General features: G+C 38.2%; 1 protein-coding gene across 2 annotated transcripts in view; it reads left to right on the top strand.

Annotated features, from left to right (window-relative positions):
- The window catches only part of ADCY1 (adenylate cyclase 1), a 161,640-nt gene that overhangs the window by 30,529 nt on the left and 106,859 nt on the right, over nucleotides 1–24,252 (top strand). For both annotated transcript variants that reach the window (XM_071429866.1, XM_071429867.1), the window contains exon 2: nucleotides 15,399–15,548. In XM_071429866.1, coding sequence (XP_071285967.1) covers nucleotides 15,399–15,548 — 150 coding nt within the window. The remainder of the gene's footprint in view (nucleotides 1–15,398; nucleotides 15,549–24,252) is intronic.

Raw genomic sequence — 24,252 nt, forward strand, 5'->3', positions numbered from 1 at the left:
AATAATAATATAGCTATAATAACTAAATCTTTAGAACACAATGTGGAAACCTAATCTATTAAAGCAGAAAGTCTGCTATCATTCTGGCTTTCATGTAGATACAAAAGTGAACCAGATCATGTGAAGTGACTACTGTCAAAATTTAGTTTATTATAGAATATTTAGTTGATTATAGACTGTGCATTTGGGGTTTTATTAAAAGGAATTGCACTGGGGCAATTGTTATTTATGTAATGTAAACCGTAGGGTTATATCTCTAAAATTGACAGAACTTTGTGTGAACAGCATGGATGTCATCTCTGACTAATGTTTTAGCTGGCATTTAGACTTAATGAAAGATACTCCAACTTCTAGATGGAGCTAGAAGTTGCTGGAAATGCCTAAAAGTGAACAGAAGTAGTGACCCTGTGATTTGCGCTACTGTTAGTTGAGATAATTTTTAAATAAAAATGCTACAGAGACATACTTCATGTTCACAGACACAACTTTCCTTTAAGCATTGTATTGTCTTTTCCCTCACTGTGCTTTTCCTACAGATTTGGTTGTTCTTCAAAGTTTTCTGTCACTTTTTCATATATAAAACCAATAATAATAGCCACTTCTGCCTTCTAATATGATCTTTCTTAGTTGGTTTTAATTCATCCCAGTTCCCCATTCTGTATTGGCATACAAGCATACACCCATTTGGTCTGACTACCTACTTTCTATAGGGTTTTGATGGAACTTTAACTGGTTCAGGCTATTGGTTTTATTGTTTAATTTGCTTCATTGTTTCTCCCTGCAGCTGTTCTTACTTGAAGTAATCTGTTACTTCATCTGCTAAGGATGTGTACTCTTGAGCTATGTGGTCTTCCACGTTGTCAAAATTCCCAGGTTCTTTTGTTTTGTCTCCATTCATCTTTTATTTCTTTGATGTTTATCCTGTTTGCAAAACCTCATTCTGTTTCAAAGTCACTAACTCAACACCTCCAGTTTTTAAGGGTCTTCACTGAACTTACACTATCTCCTCAACTTTCAGGTACATGATTCAATGTTTGATGCTCTTTCAGGAAGAATTTCAGGTGATTTTATTGAGGATATTAGAATCAGATCACTGGTTTTTGGTTCTGAAGGCAGGAGAACTATCACTAATGAATCTGTGTAAATTAGGATCTCTCACAGAAGGGTTCATGGACTGTTTAAGTGGATACTTTGTCAGACCATTGGGACAATCACACAGGAACATTTTTGAAGGTTTTGACATAAAACATTTTTAAAATTATTTTTAATTACACTTCAAAATATACATGAAAACAGTCTATTAATGATAACAGTAAAGCAGAGTCTTCATTAGAATAATCTAATATGCAAAATTCTCTTCAGTGTCATAAAAAATAATGTAAATAATATGCAGTTGCTGCATGAATGTATGATTCACATATATTTTTATTCTTAAGTACAGAAAGGAAAAGAAAAAAGAAAAAATGGAGTCTCTTATTTACTGTGAAATTATATTTACTTATTTACATTTCTGGTCTAAAATATTCTTAATTTCTGCATAATTATAATAAAGCTTTACTTCAGTATCACATACCTTTTCTAAATCCCCTATTGCACACTTGTAATTTCCAAGATTGTTTCTGGTGTCATCATGTAATGATTTAGGAACTACTTATTTCAGGAGTCTACTGTTATCAGCAGACATTAGAAAATATTAAAATGGTTGACAAGTTTTTGAATGACTAGGTAAGAAGTATCTTAATCTTCCTTTCGGCATCAAGGCTTTGTCATGGAGTAATTAACATCTCTCAGGCTCTTCTGTACATTGTAGGTTTCTCATACACACATAGTATAGTCAACAGTACTATATTTGCTTTTATTATGAACTCTTCTTAAACACAATTACATTAGCATGATTCAGCACATAGCTTTGTGATGTGTCATCTTCTTCTCTACCTGTGCAGTCTTTATGATACAAGTCCTTTGAGACTTGTAGGGCAGTGGATCTTTTAAAAAAGTGATATCTACTTTTTGCTGTATTGGAAGGAGGTGGAGGTGAAGAAAAAACCAAATCTCTTGTCTGTATTCTGGTAATACATCTTGTGTCTTTAAGAGCAGAGACTGCAGTGGAAACTGGGGAAAGTAGAGCTGGTCCAAAGTAACCTCTTCCAAAATGCACCTATTGCAGGCATCCTGAGCACCTCCTCTTTCCAACTGCACACCTGTTAAGCATTTTGCTCACTGTTGTAAACGTAGCCAAACACAGTCCTGGATTTATTCTGCAGCTTTGTGGTCAGACAAACAAGCAGACCCAGTACCAAAAGAAGGCAAAAGTACAGCAACACTGTAGAGTACATGTCCTATTCTAAACTTATTATTTCTTTATTTGTGCAATAAAGAGAGCAATCAGCAAGAGGGGATCTGTGTACAGTTAAGGAAGATATATTATGACATATTATGACATATTACAGTAGTTACAATTGACTTTTACTATTTTGTTATCAGTGAAGAGTTTACTTTGGGGCTTAACCTATCATCTTTCCTTTCTCATTTGTTTTGGAGCAGAAAAAGAAATATTCATAATACTCAAGAACTCAGTTAAATGTCACTCTTGTCTTTTCCAGGACATAAAATTATGGTATTTGCAATCTTTTATAATATGTACATGGAAATAGCATCATTTCTCTTAAGATCATACAATCTTAATTTGATGGACAACCTGAAGCTAACCAGAACTGAAAAGACATTCGAAGCAGAAAAGGGACCCACCAGAGAGTTTTTAAGCAGGAAGAAATTAAATGAAAGTTGGGGTGAGTTTTTGAGTATTTTGATAGCTATAGAAGCCCAAGAAAACCAAACCAGAAAGGCATCTTGTTCAGAATTCAAAGAATAGCATTCTGTGATCATTACGTGTTTCTTTCATTTAAACAAAGGATAGCCCAAACCCCTCTCTTACGAGGCAGACCAAAATATGACATCAACAAAAAAAATAATTAAATAGGAAAATAACCCACATCAAAAAAAAGAAAAAAAACAAAAAGCACAATCTTTTTAGACTGTGCTAATTTGGCATATCTGTCATTTTAGCCCTCTTATTACTCTTCTACTCTTCTATTCAGAATAGGCATGTTTCAGTTCCATTTCATTGTTTTACTTTTTCCTTTTTTAATTTTGCATTTTCTGCCATTTCATCCTCTTTTCTACTAAAAAGCCCCTTAATTTATATCCTGTTACACCTTCAAGTTTTTGAGTTAATACTTTATTTCCACAGTTTAACTCCGTCTTTTTATATGACTGGCATTCACAATATTCTTTTTCCCAGAATCTTTTTTTTTTGCATTTAAATGATGTTATATTAATACAGAACAAGAACATGTACACACAACAAGACAATCATGTAATGCAAGAATTTATTAATCTTGTGCCCTTATCATATGTCTTTCAAAACATTCTGTTGCTCAGAAAATTGGAAGACTGTTATTTCTAAGGTCCTGATCCAGCAATGAGGTTTGTATGAATCAGTTTGGAATACTACCTGAACTCCCAGCTATGGAATCGTGCCTCAATTTTATAGCACACACAGACTATTTTTAATCATTACCATACAGAGGTTCCAGCAATTAACTTGATTTTTAGGAACAGTAACTGAAAATCAGTAGGATTTTGTCCTTTGATCCTATATCTTTAGAATTTATTTGGCTTCTCTTGAAAAAAATTGACTGATTGATTAAATTGTTAATTACAATAATTAAACAGAGGAATATTCTCTTGCAGTCCTAATCAGTCTGTCCATCAAGTGCAAATGTGACCAGAATTTGTTTTGTTAAATCTGCTATCAATCCCTTTTTAATCAGTTTCTTAGTGACATATGGTATAGTTGGCTTTCATTGCAAAAATAATTTTCTAAATTGAATAATAAAATGGCTAAAATTCTCCATCTCTTCTTAAGTTGCTCCTTTAACTCTGACAGTATTAAAGCTCTCAAATGCCAACACTGACAGAAGACACTGTAGGTTAAATGACCCTGCAGAGTGAAAATTGTATCATCTGTAAAGACAGCTCTTGCAAGTTGTAAAGCACAATGGGGAGAAAAGTAACTGGGCTCTGTGTAATAGAACATGATTTCCTCAAGGCAAGCACTTTCGTCTTTTCAGGACAATTGACCAGAAGTGACATCATTCACCAACTGCATCAAATATCTGCATGGAGACCAAAAAAAAGTGATACAAGAGGACAGTTGTCAGGTCTAGCAGGCAATCTTTTTGGTGCAAGGGGAAACTGACTGAGATCAGTTTAGTACTGATGCAGTCATGTTTTCATTTTAACAGTGCACAGATAGCCAGGGCAACAGGACATGCCCTTTTTCCTCTCTTTATCTCTATCTGGCTTAATTCATCCTCTAAAGGACCAGGTGTTTCACCAGTGAGGGAGAACCAAGTCCTCATAGTTTAGTCATTCAATTTAAATTCGAGGTAATTTGTTAGAAGACTTCTGTATACTTCTGGACATTTTGGGAGCAAACTTTTTTTAGTGGCATGAAATAAATGTGAAGTTCCATACTTGATATGGAACTGTGTACCTGACACTGCTTGGGTCACCAAAACTTACTTGAATTTATTATGTAGGATCTTAAGTAATGCATTTCAGCATGATTTCTTGATGATGACTTCATTACAGTGTAATATTTGGACAGCTTCTTGAGTTGAATCTGTGTTTATTTTCTCATCTGCGATATATCTCTGATTATACCTAACTGACACACACTGACTTAGGAACCTGATTGTATCCATGGCTGTTTCCCAGACCTTGAAAAAGTACCATGAAGCTAAATTCAAAAAAAGGCACTTATAGGTTTTAGGGATGTTGCATTTCCCAGGTTTTATGCACCCAACTTTCCAGTTGCAAAACTCAAGTCATGTTTGGAAATTGACTGTGTACAGCACAGAGCACCATTTCAGTACCAGGTAGATGGCTCAGTGGCTGTGCAGCACATAGAGTAATCCTGGGGATAGTATTTCATTCCCAGCAGCACAGTTCCAAAGCTTGACAAGTCCAAGCTTAAACACTAGAGAACAGAGCTCAGCCTCAGAAAACCCATGTTTTGTCACCAGCTCTGTCACTGGCTGGCAAAATAGCCCTCTGCCCCAGCAAGGTTTACTGGCAAAACTTCATACAGCACTTTTGAGTTTTCACAGAAAATGCTTTGAAAACTAAACTAAAGCTGCTGACTGAGAGGGCCTAAGTAAAAAGCTGGAAGTGTGTTCCAGCTGTCAGAACATACAGGGGCTCAAGACATAACTGTCACTCTTTAGAAAGCCAGGCCCTACAAGGGGGACATTGTGGAGTATATTTTATGTGTGTAACCAGATCATGCCACAGCAGCATGAGGCGACTGAGTTCACTCCAGGTGTGGCACACAATGGGTTGCAAAGGGTGCATGGCACGGAGCCCAGGAAGAGGTTGTCCCACTCACACTGGGCAGTCATCCTCTTTGGGTTGTTATAGGCACAATCTGAAAATGTGTCTGCCCTTGCTGAACTGAAACCATGGCCTCATTCTGCATCTCTAGTCTAAGAGCTGTACTCTAGAGAAGAAATGCTTCCTGTCTGCAGCAGCCAGGCACCACACTGAGGCCACAACCTGCTGTTTCTCAACCATGCACAGGACTCAAATGAAAAAAAACTTCACTTATGATCTGAAGGTCCAGTCACCTAGCAACTATGCTACCACTAAAGGTTTCAAACTAGCTTGGATTGTATATCCCCACAATCTTGATGTATTTAATTACTGCAGCTTAAAAAAAAAAGATACGTTGATTCTTGTGGGGGAAAGGAACCATGTATTCCATACAGCAAATGCAAATAAATTTTGGACAACAGATTTCTGCACTATGCTCTAATAGCAAAACATAAGCATTATACTAACTAATAAGAAAAGGAGAGAAAGCTGAGAATTTGGGTTGATATAGAATAACTTCAGAGGCTGGTGACGTGGACTCTGTGAAGTTAATAGCATGCATAAATAAATAAAAATATTGGCCACAATTTCTATAAAAATTATTTGAAATTACTTGGGCAACATATTCCAAATATTTTGTGATAGATAGCAGCTATTCATCATGCTTGCAAGCAATTGCAATGTCCAAAAACCCCAAACCCATAGCAGACTTCCCAGGGTACAGAAGTGTATACTAGTACACTTCCAGTATACTGAAGAACTGAGGGCTTATTTGTTCTATGATGGCTTAAAAAAACACTGCAAAAGAATGCAACAGCTAAACCAGGAAAGGAATATAAGTAACTGCCCTGGTTCCAGCTAGGAAAGGGTTAACGTTTGCAGTAGCCACAAGAGGCATGGCTTGCAGCAGTAGCCAAAGGAGGTTATCCTATACCACCTCCCATCATTGCTGGGGCAGGAGTATTCCCATGCTCAGGGTATTGCTGGTGGTGAACAATTGTGTCTGAATCATTTACCTCTCCTCTGCACTCTGTCAGTGATATTGCTGCTGTTACCATGCTTATTTCATTGCTGTTTCTGGTTAACTGTTCTTATCTCCACCAATGATCTTTGCTTTTTGTCTCTCCAGTTCTCCTCTCCAGCTGCTACAGGAGGACAGGGAGGGGAAGGAGGGAGTGAGAGAGTTTGCACATGGCTTGGAGTATTTTTGAATGGTTTGGAGTGTTTCGGTGAGAACACTAAATTGAAGAATACCATTCCTAAACCATATCAGTAACATTTGCCTGTATCTTCTCAGGACTAGGAAATACATGGGATGTGACACATAAGGCATTAGCAAGAGTATTTTGTCTTTTTCTGGGTAGCTTGTTGTGTCATATTTCCACAGATGGAAGTGACTGAGACCATATTATTGTGTTTAAGGTATGTGTTGTTCTGGGAACCTGTTACACTCTGGAGTGCAGTACACAAGAGCAAGAGAAAGCTATAGCTGAGGTATCACATCTTTCATATCTTCTCTGAGAGGCATTCATAGCCTCTCATATCCTGAAAAATTGTGGAAAGCCAGTTCCTCCTGCACATGCAGAAAGTAATATGGATGACTAGGAAATTTTTTTTCCCTCACAGGTAATTTTCTTCAGGTTTTCTCTTTTGAATGGCGCCACTTCTGTGGGCTTTGGAGAGAGTTTTTGTTATCTAGAAGTAACCTCCTGTTATCTGTCTGAAGCTCTAGTTTGATATATGGGAAGATTGTTCATACTAACATCAATTGGGCTTGTGCATACAAATATGAGACCAAGAGAAATAACTAATATTGTTCACATGATGTCAGTAACACACATGTGTATCAGTAGGTACACATGTTATATAAAAAACAGGGATCAGGTGGAGACAAATAATACCATTTTAATTTTTTTTTATATATCTGAAGTACAACAGCCCAGTGCTTACCATTGGGAAGTTTCAAACAGTACTGTTGCAATTTTGCCAGCCATTTGTAAAAGAATATTGCTGTGTGCTTTGGTCTTTTTTTTTCCCAGAAGTACAGCTTTTATGAAATCATTCATTATTTGGAAAAGTTTGAATTAATTTAGAAGTTATACTTAAAGGTATTTCAGCCTGTATTTTCCATCCAGTTCTTTATTTCTTTTATCTAAAATTTCATATATCAGTTCTCTATTATAGGTTACCTGTAAGTCTTTTGTATAGTATTTTTCAAATTCCCTAAAAATCACATTTCTTTCTTCATTAAAAAAGCAGAAAAGAACAAAAGTTCTTGTGCATAAGTGCTGCTTTCTGTCTTTCTAACAAGAAAATAACAAAATGAAACAACCCCCCCAAAAAAGCAACAAACCACAAAAAAACCCCAAAAAATAAACAAAAAACCCCTAACCAAATAAAAACCAAAAAAACCTCCCAAACCAACAAAAAACAAACAACAAAAAAAAACCTCAACCCAAACCCAGAAGTCTTGATACATCAAAACAAAGATTTAATTTATTAATCTTGGGAAAGGTAAAAATGATGGAATTGTGAGTTCCTTTCAGAAATTCCCTAAGAAAGGCACAGAATTTAAGAATCTGAAAAAAGAGGCCAAAATTAATGTTATAGATTCACATCAAATACTTGAGTGAGGGTATTGATTAGGAGAAAGCTGCCATTTTGCAACTTCATCACAATAAATATTTGGTATCTTGCATAATCATAGTTACATTTATCAAAATTATTTTAAGTTTCAGTGTTGCACGAGGTTTAGGATTCAAAATTTATGATTCAATCAGCTCTACTTCTGCTATTCCATCATCATAAGTCTTGGCTACCTAATCTCAGAGGTAAATGCTTTGGGCAGGATAAACAGCCAACAGTCTATAACATGGGAGGGAGGTTCACTAACTTTTCTCCCAGAGCATGCTTCCAAGCTAAAAGAGCTTATCCTATGGAGAATGATGGAACAAGTGAAATTTTTAAGACTGGTGTATTTGATGGCTCTCAGTAACTCTGCTTTTGTAGAGGGAACTTTTTTACAAAGCTGTATGGCATGTACTTTAAAAAATTGTTTTAAATTGTGTGTTTTACTTAGGTCAAACAGGTATGCAAACAAAGGGGGAGACACAAAGTGGATTTCTGTAATTACACATGGTGTGTGCATACTTCAGAAAAACTGGCTGTGGTTAGTGTACTTGGTTAGCATCCTTGATATCCTAATAATTTCTCTTTATTTGTATGGTATAGACATCCCAGTGATACTGTCTTTTCCTTAACAGCAACTCCTGCCCTCATTGTCACTGAAATTACTGTTCACTAATCTCCTTTTAGAGTATGCTGTAGATTCAGGAGGTTACAAATGAATGCAGAAATCATGTGAATAGCACAGCAAAACAGCATTTCCTTAGCATATGACATAAGCCAGCTGGAACCTAAACTTTACCAAAATAATAGAGGGATGTTTATTCAAAATGAGAATACATTTATTTGGAGAAAAATTGTCCAGCTGCCTCCTCTGGTAGGAGGGTGTTCTTTTTTGGAAACTCTCAGGAACTAGGGAGAAGTTCTCTTTCCTCTCTTACACTGCTTCAGTGATCAGAGGGAGCAGATTTAGTAATTAAGCATGCTCAAAACATTTCAAAGTGAACTGACTAAATTAATTTCTAAACTTAACAACACCATGTCAGAATCAAGAGCTGTTTGTGCATTCTTCTCTGCACAGTCTAGCACTGTAAATAAAGCACTGCTCTAATGCTAGTATTTCCCATAACAGGAGAAACTATTTTTGTTTACACTCTTGTTCATGATACCAACAATTTTCATAAAGAGCAGTCTTGCCTTGATTTTCAAGGGTTTTAGTGATAGAAGCACTAACTCATTTTTGTAAGCTGTTCACAGCTCCTTCTTTAGAGACATTCCTCACAAGAGACATTCAAATTTTAAAGTAATGCATTGCATTGCCACATCTCAAAGTATTTTGACAGAATGAGTAAATAGTACCTTATCCTAACAGGAGCAACAATAGTGGCACAGAAATCACTTGCAGTAAAATTCAATTACTGGAGAAAACTGGAAGTAGAGTTCAGACATACCATACCTCCCATCAAGTATCTAAGGATTAAGATACACAGAAATTGCATTGAGGTTTCCTTTTCCAGCAAATTTCGATTTTCATATGGAAATGCTGGCCATATCTCCTACATGTTCCACTCTACTTCATAAGTTGTCATGAGAACTCACGCTTCTGAGAATAAATGAAATGTTGATATTAGCTACTAAATTATAACTCTGGGAGTGGTAACTATTGAAGTCCTACTTACACCACAACTCCCCCTTTTAGAAAGCACAGTGAAATTCTGAGGGAGTCTCTTCAAGTTTTCTTTTCTTATTATTTAGCCTAAGACTATTTGAGCACTTCAATAACCATCCATATGAACACCACTTTGTAAAAAGGTTTTCTGTGATCCAAAGGTCACTTACATTTTTTTGAAACAGCCACATTTTTCTGAGATAATTTTGTGGTAAAACAGAAAGCTACTGCACAGTGAAAACCAGCTTTAATTTTGAACCATCTACTATGCAACTCTTAACTTGAGAACAGAATGTCTGCTGAGTAAACAGAGTCCTCTCAAAATAAAAATAACAATATGTAGAAGAATTTTTCACCATTTAATTGAGAAAGAGCAAGTGTGCCCATGAAAGCACACATGAGCATTCTTGCTTTGAAAGAAAAAGGAGAGAATAAATCCTATCTAGAACAGGGAAAAATGTTTCAAAAGACTCTTCAAAGAGTCTCTCGACTAATCCTGTGGGAGACTCAAGAAGAGGGAGATGAATCTGGGGAATAAAAAGGAGAGCTTTAATTAAACTCCTCAAGCTCTGTGTATGCATAAGCATGTTACATATATCTACTGCTAGAATTATTTGCTCACTCCTTGATGGGTGTTGCTGTATTGCACTGCTCAAGTTCCCTTCCAAAAGTAAGTTGAGACCCAAAAAATGAAATGGAGAAATAAACAAGAGAGAGAGACAGACATTTGGTTGTAACAGCTGGTGGAGGTTCCAGCCTCTAGGCAGCCCATAAAGATTAACTATATTGGAAGTCTGCCTTTGCAGACTACCCTCACACAAGTAACGATGCCAGAATTCATCCGCTGGCAGGGAGTGTAACCGACTAAGGACCACAGAATCTTAAAGTTCAGAATGTTCAAACTGAAATGCTGAAATAAGCAGAATGCAGATGCCAGATTCACTGACAGTGGCTAAAAATAATTTTGGAAACACGCTTTCATGACCATGATAACCTTTTCGTTTTCTGGCTGACCTGTAATCTCGTTATGGATTGAAAGAATAACATTGTTTTAAAGTTTGCAGCATAAAATTATCTTTGAACCCTTTTGTGTTTCATCCATTAAAATAGTTTTTTGGTAGTTCTCTAAATAGAAAGTGATGGTGAAACCTGAAGAGCACTAAGCAGTAATATAGGAAATAATATAGGAATGACCTAAAATGAAAATCCTTAATATTTCAGCAGTTCTGAATGCTTTAGTACCTTTTCAATGTTCCTTAGTTTTAAAAGCAAGTCTCACAATCTTTGCTGGAATTATGGGACATAATGTATTGTATATATATTTTTAATTTTTTAAAATATATACATATTTTTATATAAATAATATATATGTATATATGTGTGTAGTTAAAAAGATACATATTAAAATGAATAGACTGGAAAATGGCACACATTTGAGAAACCTAGAGAAAAAGACTAGTATTTCATTGCGACTGGGGGAAAAATAATAATTAAGTAGAAACAGGTTGTGGAGGAAAGGAACTCTTACCTCAGGAGACAATCTGCCCTACTTTATTTTCTCACATTTTGAAATCTATGAATCTTTTACTTGCTTTATCACTTTCCTGATTCCCTGCAGGCCAGAGCTGACAGCTAAGCCTCTGTTTTATCTTAAACTGTTCAAAGCATGTCAGAAAATTACTTACCCTGCTGAGCCTGAAAGTAGCAGGAACCCACACCTACTGGTTACCCCTAGACCAGGTGATCACTGTTGCTTGAGTGAAATCATAATGATAGTCCCAGAACAGCTGGCAGATTGTTAGAATGTATGGTCTTTTACTGCTTCCAGTTGAAATCCAAAAACTGAACTGGCTTTTTTTTATTGTCTGTAGAGACGCTTTATTTATGTGTTGAGCCACTCTGATATCAGCACAAAAAGATAGCTTTTCACCCTGTGTTATTACCAGCTGTTTTGTATATGGACAGGGTCAAGTAGTTGCACTGTCTGTACCTGTCAGCTCTGTTCATTCTGCAGGCTCTCTTCACTGCCTTTGAATACAACCTTTAAAAATCCTTTCTATTTTTATACCATTGCACTTGAAGAATTAGCTTTAAAATATACTACACTTGGGCATGATAAAATGCAAGGATAAGGTGAGTGTGGTCATATTCATGTCTCCAAAAATAGGATTCCACTGGAATTTCTACAGTTATTTCATTTTAGAAGGTGTTAACTTGTGATAAAAAATTGATATACATCAAACAGTTCTCTGTGATCAAGCAAAGTGCAGCAGAATGGGAATTGCAGACTATGCTCAGCCTGTATCATGAAATAACATGCTCAGGTACTGCATTTCATCTTCAAAGTTTCACTATCTGTATTGTCATCTGAAGTAGCATATAAGTAAGTGGTATATGAGATTGTGAGGTTAAAATTAATCAGAATGCAGATGAACCTGCTGTCCTGGTTTGAAAAGTGAGTTTTTGGGATGCTGTGGTCAAACCAATAGCTGCTCAGATTTGAATATTGGCACCTGGTGTGGCCACTGAGGACATGGATAAGCCTCTGAGAACACAGGGGGTTAAAAGCAGGGAACTCCCAGAGGGAAGCTCTCCTGGGTTCTGTCCAGTCCATGAGGGAGGTCAGAGCTCCCCTGCCCAGCTGCGGGCTGGGCGGGGCAGGGGAAGCCATGCGGCCGGGTGGGGTAGGCCGGGCCTTGGACAGAGAAGGGAGGTGAAGGCCCCTGCCGGACGGAAGGGTGGAGGAGCACTGAGAGGAGCACCAATGGGCAGCCATTCCCCGCCCTCCCGCCCCAGCCTCCAGGGGGATGGAGAGAAGAGAGAGAGAGAGAGAAAGAGAGAAAGAGAAAGAACCTTGAAATTTGATTGCACGGCCAGCCAAGAAGGAGAAGGGAGAAGGGGGGGTGGGTGCGGCAGAGAAGGTGCCCAGCAGGGCAGGCATGGAAGTTCTAGAGAGGCAGAGCCTGAGATTTTTAACCCTTTCCTTGGATGATGGAAACCTTACAAATGCTGGTCCTCTTGGAGTTGAATGAGAAGAGAGATAGAGATGAGATAAGAGGAAATGGGCCACGAGAGAAGTGGAAAAGAATCTTAGGTGGCAGGAGGTGATGGAGTGGCCTTTGGCTGTACTTTTCTTGTATAGCCATGGACAGAACCATTTTTCCTGTGACACAAAGACTGCATTTAGGGGGAGGCAATGACTCGGAGCCAAGAGAGTGCAGTGATGTTATGTGAAGGAGTGCGTGAACAGAGATGACGGGTGAGGAGGGTGGTGGTGCCCTCCGTCTTCGGGGATGAAGAAGATCTCTGTTCTCGAGACCCCTCGGCCCCAGGGGGTGAATTTTGGGGGGGATTGGTGTCCTGAAAGTGAGAGACTGTGATTTTTTTTGGAACTGGGCAAAGCATCCTTAAAAGGGGAACCCAAGAAGCAGCTCTGGTTCATGCGCAGTGGTGAGAGCACTGGGCATGGAAGGAAGATGTCAGGATGGCAAACGATCTCCAGGCGGTGCCATGTGTGACATGGAAACACAAGAGGTCTCAATTGTGTTTCCAGGGGAAGCCTATAGCACAAGAGGGACTTCTCACTCCTTGATGAACTGAGAATTGATTATCTAAAGGGTGGTGATGGACTGAGAGTTGGTGATCTGAGGGATGGATGTATTGGAAATTTGGTGGGGGGAGGAGGAATGTTTTTGGAAGGTTTTCATTCTTTCTGTGTGTTTCTTTTTACATATAGTTGTAAGTTAATAACGTTTTCTCTTCTTTATTCCTAAGTTGGAGCCTGCTTTGCTCTATTCCTGGTCACATCTCACAGCAGACACCAGGGAGAATCTATTTTCATGGGGGCACTGGCATTACACCAGCATCAAACTGTGACACCTACATTTTGCCATTCTTGGGAGGAAGCTATAACACCATTCCTCACTGCTTTTAGCTCTTGTGAGATAATTGTTTCTTTCTTGATAACTGAGGGGGAAAGTACCACTAGACACAACTCCTTTTATTGTGACAGGTTATCATTGGATTTTGTGCTGGTGAGAACATTTGCTGGGAATTTGTTGTTGATGTCCTGTTGACTAATAACAACCAGGTTTGAAGGTAAAAGAGGACTTGTGAATCCATGAAGGTCTGTAGAACTGACCCAGAATGAGTCTTTCAATTCTTCTCACTATTCTGAGTGAATAGGTAGGATGTTTATTACCTGTAGTTCTGCACATCAGAAATTTCCTGCTAATTTTTGCAGAGTGAAACATTTCCCAAAGTCTCTCCAAAAATATCAGGGATGTCATTTTGGATCTTTGTTTACCATATTGGCTTACCATAAACCCTTCAACCCCAGTCTTCTTAAGGAAGAACAATATCAGTGGTTTTATTTTTCTTAAAATTTGATTATGTTGTTGGTACAATTTGACTTATTATAATGTGCAATCAAAAGAAATTGTCCCCTCTCCAATTTATGCTGGTAGATCATGCAACAGTAGAGGTGTATTACCTTGAAATGTATACCTTGAAAAAGGAAACAAATGTCAGTTATATGGTCTTTTTCAACTATTTTAGGTGCATAGGAACTTAACATGAATTGTGTTACTTGCTGTAATGTCTTTCTTTGCTCTTATTTTGGTCCCTCTTGTCTGGTTTAAATGCCAGCTTATTTCTGATTTTTGGGAATTTGTGAGTCCCATGAATCCTTATCATGATGTTGTTGAAGGCTCTAGGGTACATAAGGATGCTGGGACTGAAAAGACAGTGGGTAAAAAGGCACCACTTTCTCCTAACTAAATAGACATTGCATTGCAGAAATTATAATCTGAAGACATGTTTGAGAGATATGGTGAGAAACTTGGACAGAATTGCCTTTGATACGAAAGTTGTGTACAAACCACTGTTCAGTTATTTATGTTAGTTAAGTAACTTTATCACATATTGTTAAAACATTTAAAAAACCCAGAAAGGCAGTTTTTGTGTCCTTCACAAAAACACTGTTTATAGAAGTAGTTCCAAAGTAATTCGTGGTCACTGATTACTGCATAGTGGTGGGCCTCAGGTTGGGCTGAGGGCCAACATCTGAAAGGACTCAGCACTTTCTGAGAGAACTGCTGCAGGATAGCACCAACGATATTTTGGATGATTTCTCAAATAGTACAATATGGTTGCTGACAGTGGATAGGGGAAGAGAAACAGATTTTCCAAATGCAAACTACACAATATGAAAGCTTGGGGTACTTAGGCACACATTTTTTGCAGTCACAAATTTGTCAATCCGTATCTTCTCCACTATTAAAAAAGGGACAATAATATCTTTTCTTTACAAAGGCATAGAAAAACTATTTCAGTTTTCAGGGTATATTTGAACAAATACTGATGATATTGCTCTCCTTATTAGATGGACAGATCTGCCAATGGGCTGATGAAAGAAATGGTGATGAATGAAGATGATAAGCTAAAAGAAATTAACTCCAGCAAATGCAAAATTCTGTATTATGCAATATAGCTTGTCCAGATTTGTGATAGCTGCTGTAATTGTTTCAGTGCAGGAAGGGGTATCAGTGATGTGGCTAGCAAGGCACAGTTTTCAACGGGTTTTTTTTAATATATCCTTGCTGAGCAGAAATGTTAAATAAAAATCTGTATTTTAAAATATTCATTTACTTTTGTTTCTTTCTTACAGCTTGTGGCCAATGCAATCCTTTTTGTCAGTGTAAATTTGTATGGGGTCTTTGTGAGGATTTTGACAGAAAGGGCTCAGAGGAAGGCATTCCTTCAGGCCAGGAACTGCATTGAGGACAGGCTGAGACTGGAGGATGAAAATGAAAAACAGGTCAGTTTCTAAAACTTATTTATTTTTCTTTGTTTCTCCTGAGATGACTGTAGCTATGTGAACCACAGGTCAGGACATTGTTGCCAAATGTATGCTAGGGCATGTGTGTATTTCTATTGCATAGGAAATGCTGCCTTCCCCTATCTGCTTCAGGTCTTCCTCCCCAGAGGATGCACACTCTTCACTCTTCATCTGCAAAGCTCAGAGAAGGTACAGGCTGACTCCACAGCTACTGTCAGCTCCAGTGCCAGAGGGATCTATTTTAGGGCTGAATCAAAGCCAACGTACTTTTGTAATATAAGATTGTGGTTATTTATCTGTATGGATGTTTTTTGGGTGGGTGTTAGATGCACTGTAAATACTTTTCTTCTCACTGAGTGTTTTATAGCCTGTTTGCCTTCATAGCACCGATAAAAAAGTCAACATTTTGGGCACAAGGAGCTGCACTGGTAACTGAATAAGTATAATTGATAAGAAGAATGAATATATTATATTTTTGTACAACTAAGAATAACTGTGATAGCAATCAGTATCTCAAAAATCACCTCAGTTATTTGATAGTTTTTTTCATAGAATTTTATCAGTCAGCCTTCCAAGCATATTTGGAAACAATAGACAAAGAAAATGCTTTATTGTGAACCTTGCTGTTTTTACTCACAGATCTTGATGCCATTTGGGTTTTCCCTTTTTTTTTTCCTCTATATGTTCTCTGTATTTTTCACGCATATATTTGTATGGAATATTAATCCCAATATTTCCGGATGGGACGTGCCTGGCCTCGTCTGACCCTTGCTGCTGGGCCAAAGGTGGCAGCTGTGGTGTTTCACCTCACAGATACCTTTGGCTGGCTGGATGCTGCAGCTAGGCACTCGGAACAAATCCAGGCATAGTAGAAACTCAGTTTACCTCTGGTGGAAAAGGTTCAGGTGGCGGTGAAGAGAAACAGGAGAGGATTCTGCCGTAGAGTTTTAATCCAGAGTTTTATTCCAGGATGACAGACCTCTGAATCTTGTAACAGCTCCCAACAGAATCCAGACCACATGGTCCCGTCTCCTTTTAAGCCCGGGGGCAGGGCGGGGGGGAAAGGACAGGTGAGCCACCAACCAGGTGGGAGGAGGGGAAGGCTCAAGGGATAAAGACACTTGGACAGGCCAATGAGCCTGGACCTGAGGGGCATCTTTTGAACTTCTGCCAACCACACCACGACCCTGCTGGAATGTTAAGATTGATGGACAGCTCTCAGCAGGAGGGCAAAGGGGGAGGGGAAAGGAGAGGTTGGCACACCTGGGGGGTTGGGATAGGTGAAACAGGAAATGGCATCACACTGCAACATATTTGTAACTCTGTCCCATTGTATTAGTAGCTACTTTTCCCAGTACTTTTCCATGGCCTTTCCCTAAGCAAAAGACAAAACATATTCCAGAGCTCCAAGCCCTGGGGGGTACAAGGCTCCATGCTATCTTGGTTCTTCCTGGGAACCAAGGCTCAGAACAATTCTCTGAGATAAATCTCATGGGCAAAGTACAACAAATGCTGAAGGGGGGGCTCCAGAGAAGGGACTTAGCCTCAGGGGGGAATTGCATCACCACTTGTCTTCCTAATTGGTATTTTTTGTCAATTATGCTAATTTTCTGAACCTTTAAAAATGTACTTATCCCTGGGGAGGGATGGGCTTTTGTGGACATTTTTCCATAACTGCTTCTGAAGGCCTTCAAATAAAGTTCCCCTTTTATATTACCTCCTTACAAAAATTATCTCAAGTTTCACTTCCAGGTTGGGAAAAAGACAACAATCTTTGTCTTTTATAGCTTAAACCTGTCATAGCTTAAACCTGCTATTATCTGTTGGTGTGTAAGGTTTGGACTAGCTTTTTCTTTCTGTATAGGTGATAATAGAGAGTGACACTGGAATACCTCTGTGGCGTGGTTGTGACGGTGTTCGCAGGGGTCTTAGGATGAGGGAAGAGACGAGGATCTGACTCCATGTTTCAAAAGGCTTGATTTATTACTTTATGATACATATTATATTAAAACTATACTAAAAAAATAAAATAAAGTATTTAATCAGAAGTCTAGCTAAGAATAGAAAAAGAAAGAATGATGACAAAAGCTTGTGTCTCGGACAGAGAGTCTGAGCCAACTCACTGTGATTGGCCATTAATTAGAAACAACCACATGAGACCAATCACAGATCCACCTGTTGCATTCCACAGCAGCAGATAACCATTGTTTACATTTTGTTCCTGAGGCCTCTCAGCTTCTCAGGAGAAAAAATCCTAAGGAAAGGATTTTTCAGAAAACGTGTCTGTGACGTGTGGTGGTTACTTACACCAAACAAGATGGTAGGGTCCTCAAAGCTTGTGTACCTCACACAATTTTACTTTCCCTCATTTGCAATTTCTTTAGCAAGTGTGTGGAGTAACACAAGTCCATAAGTCTTTCTGTTATGAATTAAGTGAATATGTTGTTTGTGAGCTGAACATACTCTGTAATAAGTAGCCATCTCTTTGAACACTGCATGACTTTGCTGGCTGTGTAAAAATGGTATTAGAATCAAAGCCTTCAGATTTAATTCTAGTCTTTTGTAATCCAAAGCTGCAGACTTCTTAAAGGCATAAATGTGTCATAAGTGAATTTCTATGGGATTTAAACAAGCCTGCCATTTCTGTCTTTGAAAACCTACTTCTGGTATCCAGCATGAAAACAAAATTGATTTTTTGTGTTTCTCTTGTTAACACATTAGCAATCTGTCTTATTTTGTATGTTATCCATGCATGTAGAAACACAACAAAAGCAATAACATTACACATAATTGCCATTATTGTTGATAGTGTACCTAGATAATCCTGCAAATGTTTTCCCAATGCAGTGGACATGTCAGGAAAGAGAATAAACTTTTCTCTTACACTTGTGAAATTAGTTTTATGTATTACAGTGTAAAACTCAGTGCAGGTGTGAAATATGCTAATTAGCTGTCACAAGTACCACCAAAATACTTTCTGTGGCTGTTCTCACGCTATATTAGCATAGCTCTAGAACCAGAGTGAGAATTAAAACACAATTACAGGCTACAAAATTATTCTGCAGTCGTTGTGGCATAACATACTCTGAGTTTCCAGCTGGCAGTACTCAAGAGTGTTTTGAGAGGAGAAGAAATGCTGCTGACCTAGTTCAATTTTTGTGATCAGTTTTGTATTTTTGTTCTCTGAAGTATCAACATTACATGTTAAAAAGGACTGAATGTTTTCATCAGACTTTCTTATCTCATCCTAATGATCTGCCCTAGAAAACATAGCCCTTTAACACTGAGAATTGTGACCCAAAATGGTAAAATCATTCCCTGATATTTCTGTGCAAATCTTTTACTGGAAAGGAAAGAACATGGTCTTGACTTTTGAACAGACACAGTTTTCTGGAGTTAAGGTGTTGACTGTGTGAGACAGACACCACAGATGAAGCTGTAAGTGAGATTTCTTCCTCTGTGTCCTACTTACAGTGAATTCTCCTCATGGGATGTATTTGTAGTAATAGCCCCAAAGGATAATTTTGATAAAACTATTTTTGTGAGCAAGAGTAAATATCTTGCGTTGGCGCATTTTTGGATTCATGCAAACAGCCTTGAAAGTGTTGCTGGGGAGAAAGGGAGCAGACAGATTCTGTTTATTTTAATATTCAGTGTAATGCTCACCCTGTTATCTATTATCTGTGGTCACAATGAATAACGGGTCTTCATGGCAGCATCATCCAATTCTTGCATTGCTGAATGTTGGATTGCAATTCCACCAGAAGCAAAGGCCAAGAACCAAGTTTTAGATAATGAGCAAATAGTTACAATCATTCACTTGGGATAAATCTTTTCTCTTGTTATCTATAAATCTCAGCAGCAAGCCATCCTCTGCAGAGCAAAGAGCTAAGAATAATTATTGTGAGGTGGGTCCCTTTCCCTGGAATTCTGTTTTTTCTATTCATGCTCAGTAGGAGCATGTGAGCACTTCACCTCACTCCCACTGCACCATCTCTCTGTGTCCACTTCCTTAATTCCAGATCATCCTTTGCCTGTACAGCAAAAAAAGCATTGTCACCCAGCTCCCTGAAGGACTCCTGATCTTAAGACATCCCAGCTGTTCTTCCAGCAGTACTTCACTCCTTCACAAGTAAGAAAGAAAGGAGCAAGTAGGGATGGGGAATGGAGGATGTATTCAACACAGAAAAAGGAGTCTGCTGCTGATGGAACTGACTGCCATCTGACTAAAAGGGATATAAGGAAGATGTGGCTCACTATGTATTAATTGCAGGTATAGTAGCTCCTGAAGTAGAGCTGTGTTCCAAGGAAGAGATACGATTGTTCTTCTGAGTCCATCTTAATTTGAGAAGCAACTGGACCACTGTCTTCAAAGATCTTCAGACTCTCATTTTCCAAGTGTCTCTTTCAGCATCTTTATAATTTTGTCATCCCCACAGTTTTATGGTCATCACTCTAACTGGGTACTAATTAATATTCTAAGTATGCACTGCATAAAACAACTGCCTTTTATTTGTCATAGACTTGTTGTCTGATGAATTGATTTTGTGCTCTCCAGCTCTTGTTTTGTGACATTGGTAATCATTCTGCAGTAACCTCTTCCATGCCACTCACAACACTGTAGACTTTCATAACCCTGTTCATCTCTCTTTCCAAGGTGAAGGCCTGTCATGTCTTTGGTCTCCTGATGTATGGAAGCTACATCCTAGCCCAGTCTTTACAACCTTGTAATGAATCTTAATCACATTCCCTCCTTTTCTTCCCTGCCAATAAGAATATTTTTATGCATATTCATACACTAAATTTGGAGATAAAACACATAATTTTCCTTGGTGAAATGCACTTGTAGCACAGGTTGATATGAAAAGTGCCTGTTGCTTTCATATAAGGAAGTCTGGGAAAATATTTGACTTCATGCAAACCTTCAAAGCGCACAAAACTGCCTTAAATATTTTCACCGATTATTTAATTTCATAAGTACATGCAAGTATGTTTGCAACATAAAGCCTTCTTTCAAGCCATTTGTTTAGATCTTTCCTTCCATCTTAAATGTTACTTTTGTATTTCCTTACAATTAGAATTGACCTCGGAAAATCAACTGGAAAATAGCAAAGTATCCAGAATGAGTGAATTGCTATCTTAAAAACTAATTGTGAAATCAAATCTAGTTTTTCAAACTGTTGGGACTGGAGAAATGTATTTATTGGTGGCACTTGTCTTTCAAGAAATAGTTCTGTACTTCATTACAATGCATGAAACTTTAATCTATTTAATATAAGAACCTGAAAGAAGCACTTAAAAATTACTGGGAATTAGGAAGCTTGGGGCTGAGACAGCCAGCTGTGTCTAGCTTCAGGACCACAACACTGCCACTCCAGCTAGACTAATCAGATTTGCTGAAGTATTGTTCAAAACCATGCTACTGCAATAACACTGGTTCTGGGAGACAGACTAGAACTTTGGTGATGGTCTGCAGTTCCTCCATACATGTTCACCAGATAATGTGTAGCTAGCTAAATTTTCCTTATGCAGTGCTGAATTTTGTGTGCAAATATCTGCATGTATATGTGTCTGCACTACAAGTGTCTTCTGCAATTTAGGGCAATGTCCTTAATGTTGCATGTAGTAACTGGGTCACTGCTGAGTCAGAGGTTTGATTAATAACTATTCATAGAAATGGAAAAGGTGTCAACAAAAGATAACATGCATCTCACTGCATCATACTTTGAACTACTGCTTTTGAATTCTCTGCTTCATTCCCCTTTAAAACAATTTGATCTAGACATTTTGCATTTTGGATGTCTGTACCACCTCCTGTATATTTGAGTAAAAAGATGACTCCTACAGAAGCCCTCCAGTGGGTTTGTCTGTTGTGTTTAATTTCAAACCGTTATGAAAAAAGGGAAAAATGATATTAACTTTGAATAAAGCAAATCATGTTGGATTTTGTTTTGGTAGTGGATAACAGTTTGCTGAGGTTTTTAGCCTTTCAATTCAGCAACCAAATGAAGGAATTAGTTATTTGCACAGCCCCAGGCAGAAGTAATTTCTAGAGTGCCTGACATCATGCTTATCAGGTTCTCCTCATGTTTCCCATACTTTTTGTTCTCAGAATATTGCATCTTTTTTTTCAGTGCAGAAGAATATATGAAATCTATCATTAATACAGGCCTTGTTTCTGTAACCATCCATACTGGCAGAATGCATCAGCAAATCACCCTGCAGCAAAAATTTCACATGGCTCATGTGTGGATGCAAAACCATATTCTTGTCAAATTATGCAGCAGGGAAGGGATACTGATTTTGCCCAGAGTGCAAGGTATGTGGTGATACTTGGTCCTCTGAAAAAGCTAGCCAGTACGATCTTTGAAAAACATAGGTGGACTAATTTTAGCTAGCAGGGTGAGCCTATACAACATTGCTACTATGTTCTATGTTACAGAACAGCTTAAAATTGTATCTATTCCATCATCAAATTACAGTCTTACACAGGAAATTCTATCTTCAAAAATCTATTTGTTCTTTACTAGGATCAGGCAAAGCAAGAAATAAGGAGTGTTGCAATTTCAGGCTGTCAGTTTGAACTACTGGACTTCAGGCCCACTTACGCAGGCTGACCACCAGTGTCTCTTAGCCAAGTCAGAGATTAGAAATTATCTTGGTATCTGCTTCATTTGCTCCATTTGGCTGCTTAGATCCTTACACAGAAAAGAAATACATGACATCCCTGGTCCATCTTCTGCCTTTCTCAGGTAAAAAGAGATATGGAGGCACATTTCTCTCTCCCACAAAGCAATAATTGCCCAGAAGCTTTCTGCTGACCAGCACCTATTAGTCTCCAGTCCTGCAATAATCATGCATGTGTCTATCCTTCACAGAGCAAATAATAAAACTGAGGGCTACTCAGACTAAATAGATTAAGGCTTTAGCTTCAACCTGAAGTCATTAGGAGTTGCTTGTAACCTCCTGCAAGGAAAGGTATAGCAAACAAATAAATGTATTTTAACTTTACAGATCTGTTGCACCTCTTGGTTTGCAGAATGAACATCTTATCTGAATCCAGTTAGTGCAAGAAGCTACACTGCTTGGCATACCACCAGGACTCCTCTTATCTGACTTTGGCCAAGTAAAAGTGAGGCTTGTAGTCTAACCCTTTAACCTACAGGCAGTAATCCCTAATAGTAACAGGCACATCCAAGGGCAGTTCAACCCTTCTATCCTGAGCTCTTTGTTAAAACAGAAGATGAGGTTTTTTCTTTGGGAGTGGTTACAAGAGGACACCTCAACTTAGGGCTGCACAGCTGTAGGATAAGAGAGAGATGCACCTTGCTACTAGACTTGCAATTCCAAAGTGTAACATAAATAACAAAATGGGTAACATAGAATAAAAACACATATTTTTAAATCATATAAAGTTCATATATTTTAGTTACCTTGTAATTTTATTACACTAGCTGCATGCCTTTATTTTACAAAATGAAACTTAAGGAAAGTCTATAAAAAGCATTTTAAAAAAACAACACATAAGACCAGGCTAGGTCATTACTATAACTATTTGGTTGAACTTTATTTCATCCCTTGGAAATTTTCTGATGTTAGTAAATGCTGTGGTTTAATCCCAAGCACAACTAAGCAGCACATAGCTCCTTCCTCCCTCTCTCACTCCATGGTGGCATGGGGGAGAGAATAGAAAGAACAAAGGTGAGAAAGTTCATGGATTGAGATAAAGACACTTTAATAGCTAGAGCAAAAGCTGTGCATGCAAGCAAAACAAAACAAGAAATTAAGTCACTGCTTCCCATTGGCAGGTTGGTGTTCAGCCATTCTTGGGAAAGCAGAGTTTCATCACATGTAATGGTCACTAGAGAAGACAAATTCCATGACTCTGAATGTCATCCTCCTTCCTCTTTTTTTTTCCACCAGCTTATATGCTGAGCATGACTCCATATGTGATGGAAAATCCCTTTGGTTAGTTGGGGTCAGGTGTCCTGGCTCTGTCCCCACCCCGATTCTTGTGCATAGAAAGCCTCCTCACTGGTAGGATGATGTGGGAGGCAGAAAATCCCTTGGCTCTGAGTAAACTCTGATCAGCAATAACTGAAACATCCCTGTGTTATCAACGCTGTTTTCAGCACAAATCCAAAACACAGCACCCTACTAGCCACTGTGAAGAAAATTAACTCTATTAATTCTGTGTAAAAAGAAAGCAAATTAAATATATAAATTAAATTGGTTATCAGCCATTCCATTTTATGTCACAAGATATCAGAAATTTATAGATTTATAAATTTAAATACCTCTTTATAAAGATTTATTATATATTTTAAAAGATAAAAAGAGGGTGCATTAACTTTGTTTTCCAGTACACATGTAGTCACTCATGTTCATGCTAAGCAGGAAGATGTCTTGGACTGTTGTTTGTTGCAGTTTGTTTTTTCTCATATATGTGTGCATGGACAGTCATGCCACCCAGGTTAAACTCTTATATGTAATGTACGCTGGCTTACTTTGAGCAGAGTAGATAAATTTTTGGGTGGGACTATTGACCTGATAGAGAATGGGAAGGATCTGCATGGGGATCTGGACCGGCTGCATTGATGGACTAAAGTTCAAACAGGGCCAAGTGCCAGGACCTGCCCTTGCAGTGCTTACAGACTTGGGAGAGAGTGGCTGAAAAGCTGTC

Source organism: Agelaius tricolor, unplaced genomic scaffold (genome assembly GCF_023055355.1).
Source record: "Agelaius tricolor isolate 1412-34295 unplaced genomic scaffold, bAgeTri1.0.p SCAF_6, whole genome shotgun sequence".
Taxonomy (NCBI): domain Eukaryota; kingdom Metazoa; phylum Chordata; class Aves; order Passeriformes; family Icteridae; genus Agelaius; species Agelaius tricolor.